The following is a 15,569-nucleotide window of genomic DNA, read 5'->3' on the forward strand; positions in this document are numbered from 1 at the left end:
GGATTGGGCTAATTGTCTAAGATAAAAGAAAAAAATGGGCCATAAAATCCCCTTTAAAATGTCTAAAACCGTATCATATTTTGGGAAAAGCAATGAATTGGGTTATTTTTCTACATTCAGACGTGGTCTTCTCCATTTAGTAAGTCTCATCCAGGAGTAAACTCTACCTTCCACTGTGTGGCTGTTGAACTTGAACTTGGAGTAGAATGTTCACCACTATATTTTTGTAAGTATCTTAGATTATGAAATTGTCTTGCAGCCTCCTTTTTGTCTACCCCACCCTGCCGGGACATCGTTATTGAAATAGAAGACACCAAACCATTACTGGCATCAAAGGTAGGCTTCAGAACTGATCATTGGATGATGTTAGTTTTATCTTCCAGGCATCTAAGCATTAGGTTAATTCAGTCAAACAATCATTCAATGCAACTAAAATAAAATAACAAACCAGCTTATCACGGTAAAAAACCTGAATCTTACACTCATCAGTAGCTACGGTGACATTGTGTGGACTCATCTCCTCTGCCCTCAGTCACCCAGGATACTTAAAATATACTCAGACCCGTGCTCCACTCTCCATGAGGGAGAGGGATCTAGACAACAGTAAATTTTAAAATCTCCCCAAGTGATTCTAATGTGCAGGCAGGTCTGAGGACCTTTAGTGTGGACAGTCTGAGTGATATCATTTGCAATAAAGAGAAATTTCGGGAGCAAATACACAGCACCACAACATTCAGAAGAGGGATACATGTAGCACACCAGATTTTTCCCCTCCATGAAACAGAAGTGTCACGGATTTTTAATGACCCTATTTGTCAGTCCATGGGATTTCCCTGACTTTTATATTCACTGTGGTTTTCCAAATCAAGAAATTGGTGGAAATGCTCACTCAGGACCCTATGTTAAAACCATTCCAGCCAGTTTGACAAGAAGGAGAGGGAAAAAAAAAGTTCCCAGCCCAGAAAAAAGAAAACATCACATATCTCCCCGTTCCTGTTGGCATTCACGATGGACTTTCACAGCATGTTTTAATGTGCAAACTGGCCGAAAAGTGCACATGATTGCACTTTAATGTGTTATGTCCATAAACAGTGCCTTTAAAGAAATCCACTTTCTTCCCACTGCATTAAACTCACTAACAATTGGACCATACTAAATGTGGGCTCTACAGCCAGCACTGCGTAGCAGTGTGTTTGATTCTATTCCCTGAGAATCCTCCACAGTCAGAAATGACAGTATCAAATATGCAAAACCACTATGTTCACTTTATAAACAACCCCAAATATTCCCAATAAAACAGTAGTAGCCTAGGGAGAAGCTAAGTATAATATACTTAAGATCTTTTATGTACATTTTCACAACAACTCTGGAAAAAGCCAGTTTAAGATCCTGCTCTGTAATCAGCCTCCAGCTTTCCTGCCTCCCATTGTCAATCAGCTCTTCTTTGGGCCTTCTGTATACTCAGTAGCCCCAGGTATGGAGGCCCAAGAAGAAGAATAAAGCCAGTCTATGCCGCAATCTCATTCATTTCTTAACAGTAGTTAACAGATGAGGCTACTGTAGCGACACATTGTGAAAGTTGAGTTTACATCGTATTTTAAGTTGCAACTTAGCAGGACTGAGGAAGGTAGTATCAGTCATTCTCATGTACTATAAATAACTTTCACTCAGCTGCTCTCCTAACACCTACTGGAGGTATACTGTGTTGATAAGAAAGGCTATTTGGAATTGCCTCTAAAAATCTGATACCACCTATTCATTGGGGAATATAGCACTCATCTATGCAAAGTCAAATGAGCAAAGTTGAGCTTTGGAAGAGCCAATGACAAGCTTGCTGATGTCCTGGATTACATATACATGTAATATACGTGCATGCATGTAATATACATGCATGCATGTGATATACATGTGTTACATGTACATGCGATGTGTGTGTAATGAATACCTATTACCACTAACTCAATTCAAGCCTTTTATTGGTAAATGGAGGGAATGGGTCAACACAGTGCTGTTGATGGGAACTGTGGAATGTGGCTTCAGGTGACAGTTTTGGGCTCACAGAAACTCACACCACTACCCTGTGGTGACCCTGGGAGCTCTTAACAGATGGGCTCAGCACCACCACAAGTAAAGCGGGAAATAAGCACTGGGGACAAATTGCTAAGTGCTAGCCAGATAACACAGATGTTCCTACATGGCCATTTCAACAATTACCTTCCAATTCCAGTGCTTAAGCAGTATGTCAACAGCACTCAGCAAAATGGCTTCTTCAACGACAGTGCATGTATGTATGATAAGAAAATGCATGAAGCTGCCTGGGGCTGCGGGGACCTCGGTCTAAAGACTTGAACTCTCCTTTCAGATTCTTTCTAGATTTTGGAGTGAAAGACGATCTTTAAACAAATGTGATTATTTTAAGCTTCAGGGGAGAATCTTCTGTGCCGTTTGGATATAATGAAGCAAGTTACTTTAGCTGCTTCAGCTACTTTGCCACATGAACTAATGAGCAAGCGGACATGAATAAATTCTCCCATATTAATCCTAGATTTTAACATCAGCAATCTGTTCTGAATAACGCTTTTTAAATCATGAACTATTCATTTCTTTGAAATGATTTCAAATAGCTGAGAATAGATGTGAATAAACAGACTCTAAATATATGAATTCAGGAACCATTCAGAATGTGAAAACACTTGGCATAAAGTCCCTCTCTCCAAAATCTCAATTCAGCTGTGATGATTTAACTTTTAATCGCGCTTTGACATGAATCTAATAGAAAGAATTGTTATATCTATCTGTCTCTCTGCCTCTCTTGGCATTTCTGTGTGCTGAACAAAAGTCGATGCAGAAAATGCCGAGGGGCACTTGCAGAAGAAGCCCCGTGGCTGCCCGGCACTCCCTGCAGGAAGTGCCTGTAGTGAGGAGTCGCTGTCCCCTCACAGTGGAAATGAACTTGAAGTTAGGAGGTAGCAATTCTTCAAACTGCCCCTAAGGGTGAGCTTGGCTGATGTTCCAGCAGGTACCAAGAGACAAGTCAAGCCCCAGCATCCTAGCTGTCCATTCTCTCATCTCCTGGTGGATTCTCCATGCAGAAACTCAAATGGGAGGATTTGGCCAATGAGAGACTTGACATCCATTTATGGATGGATATGTATTTGGTGCTTTATCGTCGGCATGGGGAAAAATCAAGAGAAGATACTTACATGATGGTGCTGCAGTCATGTTGGACATAAACATCTTGGGACAGGAGTTTTTGAAGGAATGAGAATTAGGCCAAGTTGGGGATATACTTTAGAAGCTAAATGGAATAAAAGGTTTGGGGCAGGAAGATGAGCAACTGCATTCATCCCCACCTCCACCCCACCCCACCCCCTTTGTGATCACTGTGCTGGTGGACAGATTGATGGTCTAACTCTATTAAAACATGGGACATGGGTGGCTACCCCCAACCCTTTTATTTTAATACTGTTTGTAACTCTTCTGCACATTTTCAGAGAAGAAACCAATAAGGTGTGTTTAATTATGAGATCATCTTGAATTGAATAAATAATCCATCAAAATGTTGATAATATAAGGCATGGATGAAAAATAACGTCTCCTTTTCTCTTTCTCATTGAACCTAATGCTCATGGGGTCTCCGTCTCCGTGTGACCTGAACATGGTTTGTCCTCTTCCTGCCCATATATATGTGACGGGCAGCTAACAGAAAAGGTAACTATTATACACGTTTTGCTAGACTTAAGATTCATGTATTTTCTGCCTGTAGCTGATACATACATACATAAATAAATAATTTTTTTAAGCCAGGGTTGGGTTACTGATCCATAAAGGGGAAATAACTGTAGGTGTATGTATAAACATATATATACCATATACAAATAAGAAATAGCTTTCCTTGAGTGTTCCTTCTTCCTTCCCCCCAGATGGAAGAGGAGGCTATGTTGCTGGTGACTATTTTGGGCAAGCTCACTCTTCCTAGGTAGATTAAGCCACGGGTGGGTCTGATGGGATCTATTCTTGTTATAAATCTGAGTGGAATTTATAGCAGCCTTCAATAAACTACAGCCTTCTACAGTTTGAGAATGTTGCACAAGTGATTCTAAATGCTGTCCCTTCTGCCCAGTCTAAGAACCACCGGATTCTGAACTCTGGCTGCACGTTACCTGGGGAACTTTTGAAAGCATCCTGGGTACCAGGTCTCACCCCAGGCTGATTGAATTAGAATCTCCAAGAATAGGTTGGGAGCCACTGGTCTAAACAAACCATGATGCCTCCCTACTCTTGCTTCACATTTTATAATTTTCAAAGCTCCTTCTCCTAATGATCTTATTTCATGTCCAGAACAACTCTATGAGAGACTTCCCTGGTGGTCCACTGGTTAAGACTCTGTGCTCCCAATGCAGGGGGCACGGGTTCAATCCCTGGTCGGGGATCTTGGGGAACTAAGATCATCCTGCATGCCGCACAGCATGGCCAAACAAAACAAAACAAAACAAAACAATCCTATGAGATGGATGGGGGTAGGTAGTGTTATTATCCTATTCAGTGGATGAAGAAAATGATGCTCAGAGATGTTAAACAACGTACCTAATGTGGTGTGGCTTGTAACATAAGGGTATGGCTTCTAACGTAAAGGATGGAACTTGAATTAGAACCAGTTTTACCCACTCTTAGCTTAGTGAGCTTTGTTTTGCAGCGCATTGCTGGCTAAAAGGGCTAAGGAAATGAAACAGTGGAAAACACATACTGGAGGATGAAATAGTAAACACATACTGAAGGTTTTGTTTTAATTTATCTGCATATGTAAATATCAAGTCAACAGGATAAAAGAGTAAAAACAGACAAATGAATAGATTGTATCCATAGAATGTAAGAAAGTCATCTAGTGTAGCTGTGGCTATTAAAGCCAAACGCATTTCATTGGCCAAGGATCATCATTTCACCTCCAGCTTCTGGGTAGAAGAATCCTGAATACTTTGGTGCATGTAAATGAGTCATATAATCTCGCCTCTTTCAGGTTCAGAAGTACCTGTTTCTCTTGTCTATTACATATGAGTTTTCTTGCAGTGATTGGAAATCCAGGGCATCACTAAAGATTTTTCCATTTTCATGTGTCTTTCTTTAGGAGGAAGAAATTATTGACTGGTGGAGTAAATATTATGCTTCCACAGGGGAACATGAAAAATGTGGACAATATATTCAGAAAGGCTATCCCAAACTCCAGGTACCTGGGCCTATGCTACTGTGGGTGGGGGATTGACATGTGTTAAAACTGGCCACAGGCAGAACTGAGTGAAAGACTGAAAGGTCCAATGGTGGGTGCTGAGGCTGAGGGGCCAGGAGCACCTCTGGCCTCCTGGGGAGCCCCCTTGTGATGGATTTTGGCTTTGCCAAGATTCCCGGGGCTTGAGGACAGCTGTTGATTTATGGTTATGTGACTGCCACTTTAAGGCTTGGGGACATCTGGCCGAGGGTTGGGAATGGGTTGGTACCGCACTAATTAGGCCAACAATTGTCCAGTTTGACCAAGAGAGACCTTCAAAGTCATGGTGCTCTTGCAAAAAAGCATGAAATGTCAACATGCTTTATTCTGTCCTCTGAACGAGCATCAGTTTCACTAGCTGAGAAGTTGATTCTTTTACATGTATGTAGTGTACAATCACAACTCTGTGTCCAGGAGGAAAACAAGCTATTGGACTAGGCCGGTCTGGCTATGGATGATCTTTCTGTTAATGGTTTGGGTTTTCCAGTTCTTTATTCATTTTTTCAGAACGTGGAAAAATCTACTTTCTTTCATGTGATTGTCATAACATCTCAATGCAGCTTGAGAAACACCAGCATGTAAAGAACCGCTTATTTAGAGAAATAAACTAGATCAGCCCCACAGTCCATCCTCCATCCCTCCCTCTTTCCTTCCTTCCTTCCTCCTCCTCCTCCTCTTCTAGCTTTTTATCGAGGTATAATTTACATACAATAAAGTAATCCATTCAGTGAGTTGTGATAATTGTATATACACCTACGTAAACCACTACCAAAACAAGGCAAAGAACATTTCCATCACCCCAGAAAACTCCTTTGTTTGTACCCCTTTCCATTCAATTTCTCACAACCTTCCAACCCTCTTAGAGACAACTGACCTGATTTCATCATCATAGATTGGTTTTGCCTTTTTTTATACTTCAAATAAGTGGACTCATACAATATGTATTTGTGTGTGTGTGGCTTCTCTAGCCCAACACAGTAGTTTTGAGATCCATCATATTGTCTTGTGCGTCAGTAGTTTGCACCTTTTAATTGCTGAGTCATATTCCATTGTATGGATATACCACAACTTGTTTATCCATTCTCCTGATGATGAAGCTGCTATGGACATTCTAATACCATGTGGACATGTTTTCATGTCTCTTGGATGAATACCTAGGAATACAACTTCTGCATCATAGAGTAGCTGGATATGTAACTTCATAAGAAATTGCCAGACACTTTCCCAAAGTGGTCATATCATTCTGCACTCCAGCCAGCAATGTGCGAGTTCTGGCACTCCATCCACATCTCATGCCCATTGGGTACTGTCAGTCTTTTTGATTTTAGATTCCACCTGTATTTTAATGAGAAATTAAAAATCTGTTGATGGTTTGCAGATATATGACTGTGAACTAGAGGAGGTAACGGAATTCGAGGGCCTGACAGACTTCTCAGATACTTTCAAGCTGTATCGAGGCAAATCAGATGAGAATGAAGATCCTTCTGTGGTAGGAGAGTTTAAGGTGAGTAAAATGTGTGTCTGTCCTGTTTAAAATCCACCTTTATTTTCTTTATAGACCTAGGATAAAGGACAACCAATCTCTGGGTCAGGGACATATCCTCTGACATCTGAAGGATGCTAGAAAATGCTAACAAGGAAGAGGACAGTGGGGTCAGGGGCAGAACACTCAAAGCCATTCTCCGTATCTTTCTCCCTGCTGATGCCAACCAGCCTTGAATCCTGTAAAGTCAGCCTCTCTAAGCTCTAGTTCCCACTCTCTCTCTCTCTCTCCCTCTCTCTCCCTCCCTCCCTCCCTCCCTCCCTCCCTCCCTCTCTCTCTCTCTCTCTCTCTCTCTCTCTCTCTCTCTCTCTCTCTCCGCCCCCCCCCCCCCGGGCTTTCAGCAGGGCCAGTGCAGCACTTTCCCAATCCACTGTCCTTGCCACCCTTCTCATCCACACCCTAGTCCATCCTCCATGCAACCAAATCTGATCGTGCTTCTCGACCGCTTAAAGACATCGCTTGAGTTTCCACTGGGTCAAGTCTCAACTCCTTCCAAGGGTTGGGCTGGCCTTTCACAAGCTTCTTGTCTCTCCTGCCACTGCATCCTCTCCAAGCCCCAAATACACCCTGTCCTTTCACAACTTGGAGCTCTGGGACAAGTTCTTCTTCATTCCCTGGATGCCCTTCCTTCCCTCTCTGTGGTCTGACAAACTCCTACTCATTCTTTGAAGCGCCAGCTCCGATGTCACATTCTTTGTGAAGTGTTCCCTGGGTGACTCACTCCTACCCCAGGCTCCCTGGGTCCCCGCTGCTACTAAAGTACCTTTCACATTGTAAGTATCTGCTTTCACAACTGCCCCTCCCTCCAACCACAGTTGGCAAATCCATGGCAGACGTGCTGTTACTTCCTAATCCTTTGCAATAGCAGACATTGCTAATCGATCAGACCATTTTACCCTACACGTGGCTTCAAAATCCTTCTCATTATAGCTTTCCACCAAGCCATCGAAGATAGCATGAGAGTCAAACCTATTTAACACCCCTGTGCCAGACTGGATTCCTTGAGTTCATTTTTTGGCCCCAGTACCTGGCACATGGTAGGTGCTTACATCATGCTGCTTTGCTGAGTGAAAGTAGCTGGAACTAAGACCCACGTGTTCTGAATCCAACTTTAGTGCTTTCTCTTGTACGTAAGCTGGTTTCAAGACAAAATATAAGGCCTTTCAAGCTGGCCTGATGGCTCACTCATTCAGAAACTGCTTATTGTGTCCCTGCTTCATGCCCAGCCCTGTGTTAGGTCCTGGAGATAGAGTGATAAACAAGAAATATTTCCCTCCCTCAGGAAGCTCACAGTCTAGTGAAGAATATAGACAATAAATAGACAGTGACGATGCAGAGGTCAGTGCTGCAATAGGGGTGAGTGCGGGGTTAGAAGAGAGTGTTAGGAAACATATCCAGCCCAGGGGCAATCAGGGAGGTTTCCCAGAAGAAGTGACACTTTTCAGCTGAGACCTGAGGGATGAATAGGAGTTTGCTTGGGAGTGGATGGAAGGGGGTTTACAGGGGTGATTTTTTTTAAAAAAGGGAAATCACCCTTTATACTTTATTGGGTTTAAAAAATAATCATTTTTATTCCTATCTTCAAAAAATGTGCAGAATTTCACTTCTCATCACCTCCTTTGCCATTGTACTGGTCCAGGCCACCTCCATGTCTTGCCTAGGTTTTTGCCAGGCCTCCCTACCTCTGCCCTGCCCTTTCTTCTCCCCTGTGATCTATTAAGTAATTACTTTATCATCACTCACTTTCCCCACTGGAAACATGCAAAGCACACCATAGCCATTTCTTTCACAAAACGCAGCCCTTCATCCCCCAATCCCACAGCCCCCCGTGGCTGCCCCCAGTGTCCTGGGGGAAAGGACACTGCCCCAGGCCCTCTGCCCGGATCGCCCAAGGTCCTGCGAGTACATCTGTGTGTCTCTCTCCTAGGGCTCCTTCAGAATCTACCCCCTGTCGGATGACCCCAGCGTGCCGGCCCCTCCCCGGCAGTTTCGGGAACTACCTGACAGCGTCCCACAGGAATGCACGGTTAGGATTTACATTGTTCGCGGCTTAGAGCTCCAGCCCCAGGACAACAATGGCCTGGTAAGAGTCTGGGCGTGGCGCCTTCTCCTATAGCAACATAATTACAGTCATCAGCCACAGTAATTGTCATGTTCTTTCTTTCTGGGCTCTGTTATCTCACAAGGGGAAAGATACTCTATCAAAACAATCTGTTCAGGAGGATTGTCCCAGTGGGGATTTATCTCAGAGCTTGAAGGGGCTTTGGAGCCTCTGGTTCACCCTTCTCATTTTACAGACGTGACCTCGGAGGAGAATTGCTTTGTCACTGCTCCCGCCACTGCCTCTCCTCCAAAGGTGCGCTGGCTGCATGGCGCCAAGAGGGAGCATTGCCCAGACCTGGTCTGAGGCTACGCCTTCTCAGCAGCGTGGGAGCGGGGGTGGAGTCACACCCGAGTCTGTCCCAGAAACTGCCGTGAACTGGCACCCCATGGTGACATAACCTGCCGTCTGTTTTGTCCCCACAGTGTGACCCTTATATAAAAATAACACTGGGCAAAAAAGTAATGGAAGATCGAGACCACTACATCCCCAACACTCTCAACCCGCTGTTCGGCAGGTAACGGGCATTTCCTAACGCTTTTCTGTGGTTCTTTTCTTCTTGGCCTCTGTGCTAAGGATGCAGTGGATGCTAGGCTCTGCTCTAGGCCCGGAAGCTGTGAAACTATGTCTGTGAACTATTCAAATATCCAAGTCGGTGGGGCAGGTAATAAATACGTAAATGCACAAACACAAGAAATTTGTGGAAGTGAAAAGTACCACGAAGAAAACTAAACCAAGTCTGAGAGATTTGTTGTGAGACCTGGAGGGGCGGGGGGCGGGTAATGAGGCCCAGGAGTCCGGAGGGTTTGTGGCTTCTAGACAAGAAGGGTAGGCAGTGACTTACGTGTAGTGACAGGTGGTTCTCACTCCCTGATCCTGCTGAGCTCTTTCTGGGATGCTTTGACTCCACCACTTTGAGCCCGTGTATGTGTTACTGACTCTGTTACTAAAACTGAGAAGGCAGCAGAAAGTGATGGGGTCAGATGTCCTGCTCCCTGTCTTCTGTTCCCAAAGATTTTATTTATGGCTGCGTTGGGTCTTCGTTGCTGCGCACGGGCTTTTTCTAGTTGCAGCGAGCGGGGGCTACTCTTCGTTGTGGTGGGCGGGCTTCTCATTGCAATGGCTTCTCTTTGCAGAGCACGGGCTCTAGGCACGTGGGCTTCAGTAGTTGTGGCTCACGGGTGCTAAGCACAGCCTCAGTAGTTGTGGCATGCAGGCTCAGTAGTTGTGGCTCGCGGGCTGTAGGGCGCAGGCTCAGTAGTTGTGGCGCACGGGCTTAGTTGCTCCATGGCATGTGGGATCTTCCTGGACCACGGCTCGAACCCATGTCCCCTGCATTGGCAGGCGGATTCTTAACCACTGCGCCACCAGGGAAGTCCCCCGAAGATTCTTGAAATAGCATTACCGTCTTCATCATTGTCACTTTACATCTGTTCTGGACTGTTACACTGATCTCATCAGAACCTTCTCAAGGGTAAGGTGCACCCAAGTGACCTGTAAAGAGGACCGGCTTTTTTCAGCTTTAAACTACTTCCACATTTAATAATAGCTACTATTTGCTGAGCTTTTACTGTGGATGTGCACTATGCCGAGCCCTTCATAGAAAACATCTCAAAAGTCTCACAACTCTGAGGGGCTCCCCTCACCTGACAACAGAGGAAACGGAGGCACGGAGGGAGTCAGCACCAACTCACTCCACTGCTGGGCGGCAGAGCCGGGACTCACGCCCAGGCCACCTGAATGCAGCGTCTGCATGGCCACCACCATCTGATTTTCACCTCAGTGTCAAACCCGGCAGCTGACAGGGCAGGGAGTCACGGCCCCACTTTACAGGTGACAGAAACAGGGCACCAGAGCTGTGTCCACACAGCTGGTGCACCGGGCAGCCAAGACTCAGGTAGAAATTCCTGACCAAGCCCCAGGCTTTTCCAACACTCTTGGTGATGTTTCATATTCCGGGCCAAGCCATCACCTGTAGAAAAATGTTCTTTGCACAAAACATTTGTAAAAATAGTGTTATTTTTCCCCAGAACCCTGCCGAGAAGGAGAACGCTTTGTTCTTATTTGACGTGTGCCTGTATTTTAATTTCTGGCTTTATTGTCCTGCCCATCCGCTTCTTCTGTACTCGCGTTTGTTGGTGGGTGCCCTTATGCAATCCTTCCCTCTCTTGTGTGTACGTGCGTGTGCACGCGCGCGCATGCACACCCTCTGTGCCGCACACCCCGGGGCCGCGTGCCAGGGCCAGGCAGTGGAAGTAATCCTCTGGCAGGGCAATATGATTGTTTTCCTTTTCTTCCCCTGATCCAGCCCTGAGGTCTAGACAGGAAAAGGCACGCAGGGCAGGAAGGAGGGCTCCATGCGAGGGAGACAGGGAAGCAGGGAAAGCCAGCTTTCACGGGAGAAAGGCGGCCCTGTCTGAATCGCTCATCTCGGAGGAGCCAAGCACAAGCTTAATTAAGTGGCAGGAAAAGTCTAGCTTGGAACCACCCCGGAAGGAAGTGATGCCGTCAGGCTCCGCACAGCCAATCGCCATCTGGTGAAGTGCAGACATCACCCCGCCCAGCAGGGTGGAGCCAGGGAGACGCCGGCTCTGCAGCCCCTCCCACGGCTCCGGTCCCTGGCCTCCGTCTTTTCCAGGGTGACTTTCTTCTCAGCGGAGACCCTCAGGGATTCCATGAAAGGGATTCCATGAAAGGGATTCAGGAAGGAGCAACCTTTCCTACGTGCTCGGCCACCGTTCAGCATCGTTATCCCATAACATTCAATGGGATGTCAGTCTGCCAGAAGATGTTAATTGTGTTCTAAAGAAAGACGTATTCCTTCATCAAACCAAGATGCTTGGGTTAAAAAGATAACTGCAGGACTTCTCAGAACCTTCGGTTTGCCCAGAGGAACACCAGAAGTGGTTCTCAAACTTATTTGAGCAAAGAATTCTTTTTGTCAAGGGACACATATTACCTGTCCCTTGGAATACAGTAATGGAATTTGGGGGCTCGTGTGGATATGGTGCTTCAGGTGTGGCCATGACTCCAGCACCTTCTATCCTGGGCCGCCTTCCTCCTTCAGGCCCCCGCCTGGCTGCAGCAGTCTGGAGAAGTCACTGAGATGTATCTAGGAGACACCCTAGCAGCTTGTCTCCAGAGCCCCACTGACACACACCCTTCTGCTCAAGAGATTAATACTCCTGGCTCTTTGGGCAAGAACCAGTCCACACGCCAGAGTGACAGGAGGAGGAGTGGAGGCACGGTGAGAGAGGAGAGATGCAAGAGGCCTCTCACAGTTTTCTGTCCACAAAGTTTATTGAGCACCTACTATGGGACTCATCCGTCTGTGTGCAGATACAGAACCAAACCCCACCCATCTGGAGCTTATGCTGTACAGTTATTACCATCTCAGAACTGGCACCATATTGCTCACCTACCACAGAAATTACTGCTTGATTATTTATCGTTCTCTCACAAGTGTTTGCATTTTAATAAAGACACTATCGAAAAGCCTCCACAAATCAGTGGCAGAGCCAGAGGGCCTGGTAGGAGGGAGGGGGCCTTCTTGGCAGCCTTCCACTCCCCCCCTCCAGACCCTCATGCTCCTGTGGGGTGAGTCCAGGGTGTTCCATGGGGTAGTGGTCTCTGTTGAGGCAGAGAAGGGAACATAGTAGGGGCACAGATATGGGGGCTATAAATCGGGGTGCTTGTGCCTTACTAATCTCCCAGCTGGGTAGAGATGCCTGGGTGCCCAGATAATAGGCATATATGCTAATAATATTATAATTATTAACAATAATTATTATATAACTTATAATAATTTATTATTATTACTATGATAGCTATTGGGTTTTGAGTAATGCACTCATACCAAATGCTTTCTAAACATTTCTTCCCTTGACCCTTGTAACAACATGGGATGGTAGCGATTATTATCACCATTTTACAGATGAGAAAACTGAGCACAGGAGGTTAAGTAGCTGGCCTAGGGTCCCGCAGCCAGTAAGCAGAAAAGCTGGGATTCTCGTTAGGCATTTAAAGCCCCGGATCTTCTCCTGAGCAAGTGTACAATCTGTTGCTTTCATTACTAATATGCACTACTTAATCAAGCACCCCTGCCTGCCGCCACCCACCTGGCTATCCCGGCCATGATGTCCTCCTCCTGCAGCCCCGGCCCCAGCCCGGGGAGTCTTTGTGCAGAGCCCTGGTTTTTGTGAGATACCCGGGTGGGATCATGGCGATTCTAACCTCGCATTTGTTTATTTCAGAATGTATGAACTGAGCTGCTACTTACCTCAAGAAAAAGATCTGAAAATTTCTGTCTATGATTACGACACCTTTACCCGTGATGAAAAAGTAGGAGAAACGATTATTGACCTGGAAAACCGATTCCTTTCCCGGTTTGGGTCCCACTGCGGCATTCCTGAGCAGTACTGTGTGTAAGTGTGTGTTGACAGTTTGCTCCATCTAATATTAATACCTGGGGAAGCTCTGGCGCTCCACCTCAGGGCCTGTCTTAACTGAGCCCCTGCTCCTTTGAGTTGGGTAGATACCGTTGTTGATAATAGAATCATCTTAGAGAGAATCAGGACCATAGCATTGCCCATTCCCATTGGCGTCTGTGTACAACGCTGGCCCCTGGAGCAGTGCAGTGCTCTGTGGGGATGGCGCAGGTAGCAGCCGCTGGAGAAGCAGTCTCCACTCTCCCATTCTTTGAGCCCCTTCCCTCCTTGATGCCCGGGACCAAGAGCTGGCAGCGTTTGATGGCAGGAATTCCCTGCCCCTCCCTCCAAACTGATCAATTCTGTGATGTCCCTCTTTCCCTGAGTGCTAAACAGTGCCTTTCTGTAGTATTGAATGAGATATAGCTTGTGATTTCTAATTTATAAGTTTACCTATTGTGATTACAGCGATCTCAGTCAAACTCATTTTTTACAGAGGAGGAAACTGAGGGGTGGGGGGGAGTACCAATTGGCTGAGGCCAAAATGATTGTGGATTTTAGGTCTCTAAATCCTAAATAGATTTCTAGGCAAAAGCCAACGTGTAGAGCACATTCCCTGCTCCCCCGTTAACATGAGAGCACCTATAAGTATGTGTGTGTATGAATCCAAGAAGAACTTGTGTGCCCTGCGGTAACTCTGGGTGTGGGATCTAATTCACAGTTCTGGAGTAAACACCTGGCGAGATCAATTGAAGCCAACACAGTTGCTTCAAAATGTAGCCAGATTCAAAGGCTTCCCACCACCTGTCCTTTCTGAAGACGGAAGTAGAATCAGATATGGAGGACAAGACTACAGCCTAGATGAATTTGGTAAGCACATTGCCATGGATGGCAAGCTGGTTACAAGGTACAGCAACCCATTTATGCTGCCTGGTTTGCATTGGGGAGGGGGGTGGACAGAGCAGTTCCCTAATACCATAGGGAATTCCGTACACATGACCGTCTAACAAAAGCCCCATTATAGTAGAGTTTTGCTGTCATGTCAGGTGTCAAAGTGGACACGTTTTCTTGTCTGTCTTATGTTTCACTTGACCTTTTTAGGTCATAGCCATTTGAGCTTTGAACACAAAGTTCTAATAATTAACTTATTTCCATGTAATGCATAATTAGCTCAAAAGTGCTCAGACGGTAGTGGAAGAATTTCTCTTCCAATTTTATTCCATCATTCTCCCAGCCCTTCTCTGAGAAGGCTCAGGGAGGCTGGGGGCTGGTTTGAAGAATCTGCTAAGTTCACATCTGGCTCACATCCGAGCTCGGGGTCTTGCTCTTTCCTAAGCAGTAATTTATAATGCAATCTGTCCTGACACATCAACAGCTAACTGCATTATGACAGAGACTGAAATAAGCTTAATAGAGCATAAGAGCTGTGGCATGATTCAGTGTTTCATAGGGAGGAGGGCTTCCTGGAGGGGCTGGCGGTGGGCTGGCTTTGAGGGCACATGGGATATCCAGAGAAAGCTGAGCAAGGACACACGGGAGTGAAAGTGCTTCCTGATCCTCAACTGTTTTTTCTTGACATTGTAAGAAACTATATTTGTCTTTCTCTCTTAAGAGGACTTGGTCAATATCAGGGATGATAAGATGTTTAACAAATGTCGATGCTGCTGTTAACATGAGAACTTGCAAAAGGGACTGGGAATAAACTGGCAAGCAACATGGCCCCACGGAGAAGATTACCCCCAACAATTAAACAGCACCCCCAAAAAGCTGTATCAGTCAGGATTGTTCCAGTTACTTTTGTCACGTAACAAATCACCCCAAAAGTTAGCCGCTGAAAACAACCATATTGTTTTATTTTTTTTAATTTTTATTGGAGTATAGTTGATTTACAGTGTTGTGTTAGTTTCTGCTGTACAGCAAAGTGAATCAGTTATACATATATCTACTCTTTTTTAGATTCTTTTCCCATATAACAACCATTTTGTTTTGCTTATAGTTTTGTGGGTTAGTTGTTCAGCAAGGGCTCACCTGGGCAGTTCTCACTTGAGTTGCTCACGCAGTTGACTGCTGTCAGATGTTGGCCAGGGCTGCAGTCATCCAAAGGCTCGACTGAGCTGGATATCCAGGATGGCTCACGCACACGGCTGGCATTTGCTGCTGGCTCTTGGATGGGAGCTTACGTGGAACTGATGACCAGAGCACCTACCCAGGCCTTTCCCATAGGGTGATCTCTGG

The 15,569-nt window shown here is 45.6% G+C and overlaps 1 protein-coding gene across 2 annotated transcripts in view; it reads left to right on the plus strand.

Moving 5' to 3' along the window:
- MYOF (myoferlin) overlaps nt 1-15,569 on the plus strand; it is a 161,840-nt gene that overhangs the window by 127,648 nt on the left and 18,623 nt on the right. The window contains exons 38-46 of one of the 2 annotated variants that reach the window (XM_057530485.1): nt 260-336; nt 2,228-2,284; nt 3,700-3,711; nt 5,126-5,224; nt 6,642-6,767; nt 8,734-8,889; nt 9,333-9,424; nt 13,161-13,331; nt 14,056-14,204. In XM_057530485.1, coding sequence (XP_057386468.1) covers nt 260-336; nt 2,228-2,284; nt 3,700-3,711; nt 5,126-5,224; nt 6,642-6,767; nt 8,734-8,889; nt 9,333-9,424; nt 13,161-13,331; nt 14,056-14,204 — 939 coding nt within the window. The remainder of the gene's footprint in view (nt 1-259; nt 337-2,227; nt 2,285-3,699; nt 3,712-5,125; nt 5,225-6,641; nt 6,768-8,733; nt 8,890-9,332; nt 9,425-13,160; nt 13,332-14,055; nt 14,205-15,569) is intronic. The other variant, XM_057530486.1, reaches the window with a different exon arrangement.

Source organism: Balaenoptera acutorostrata, chromosome 16, assembly GCF_949987535.1.
Source record: "Balaenoptera acutorostrata chromosome 16, mBalAcu1.1, whole genome shotgun sequence".
Lineage (NCBI taxonomy): Eukaryota > Metazoa > Chordata > Mammalia > Artiodactyla > Balaenopteridae > Balaenoptera > Balaenoptera acutorostrata.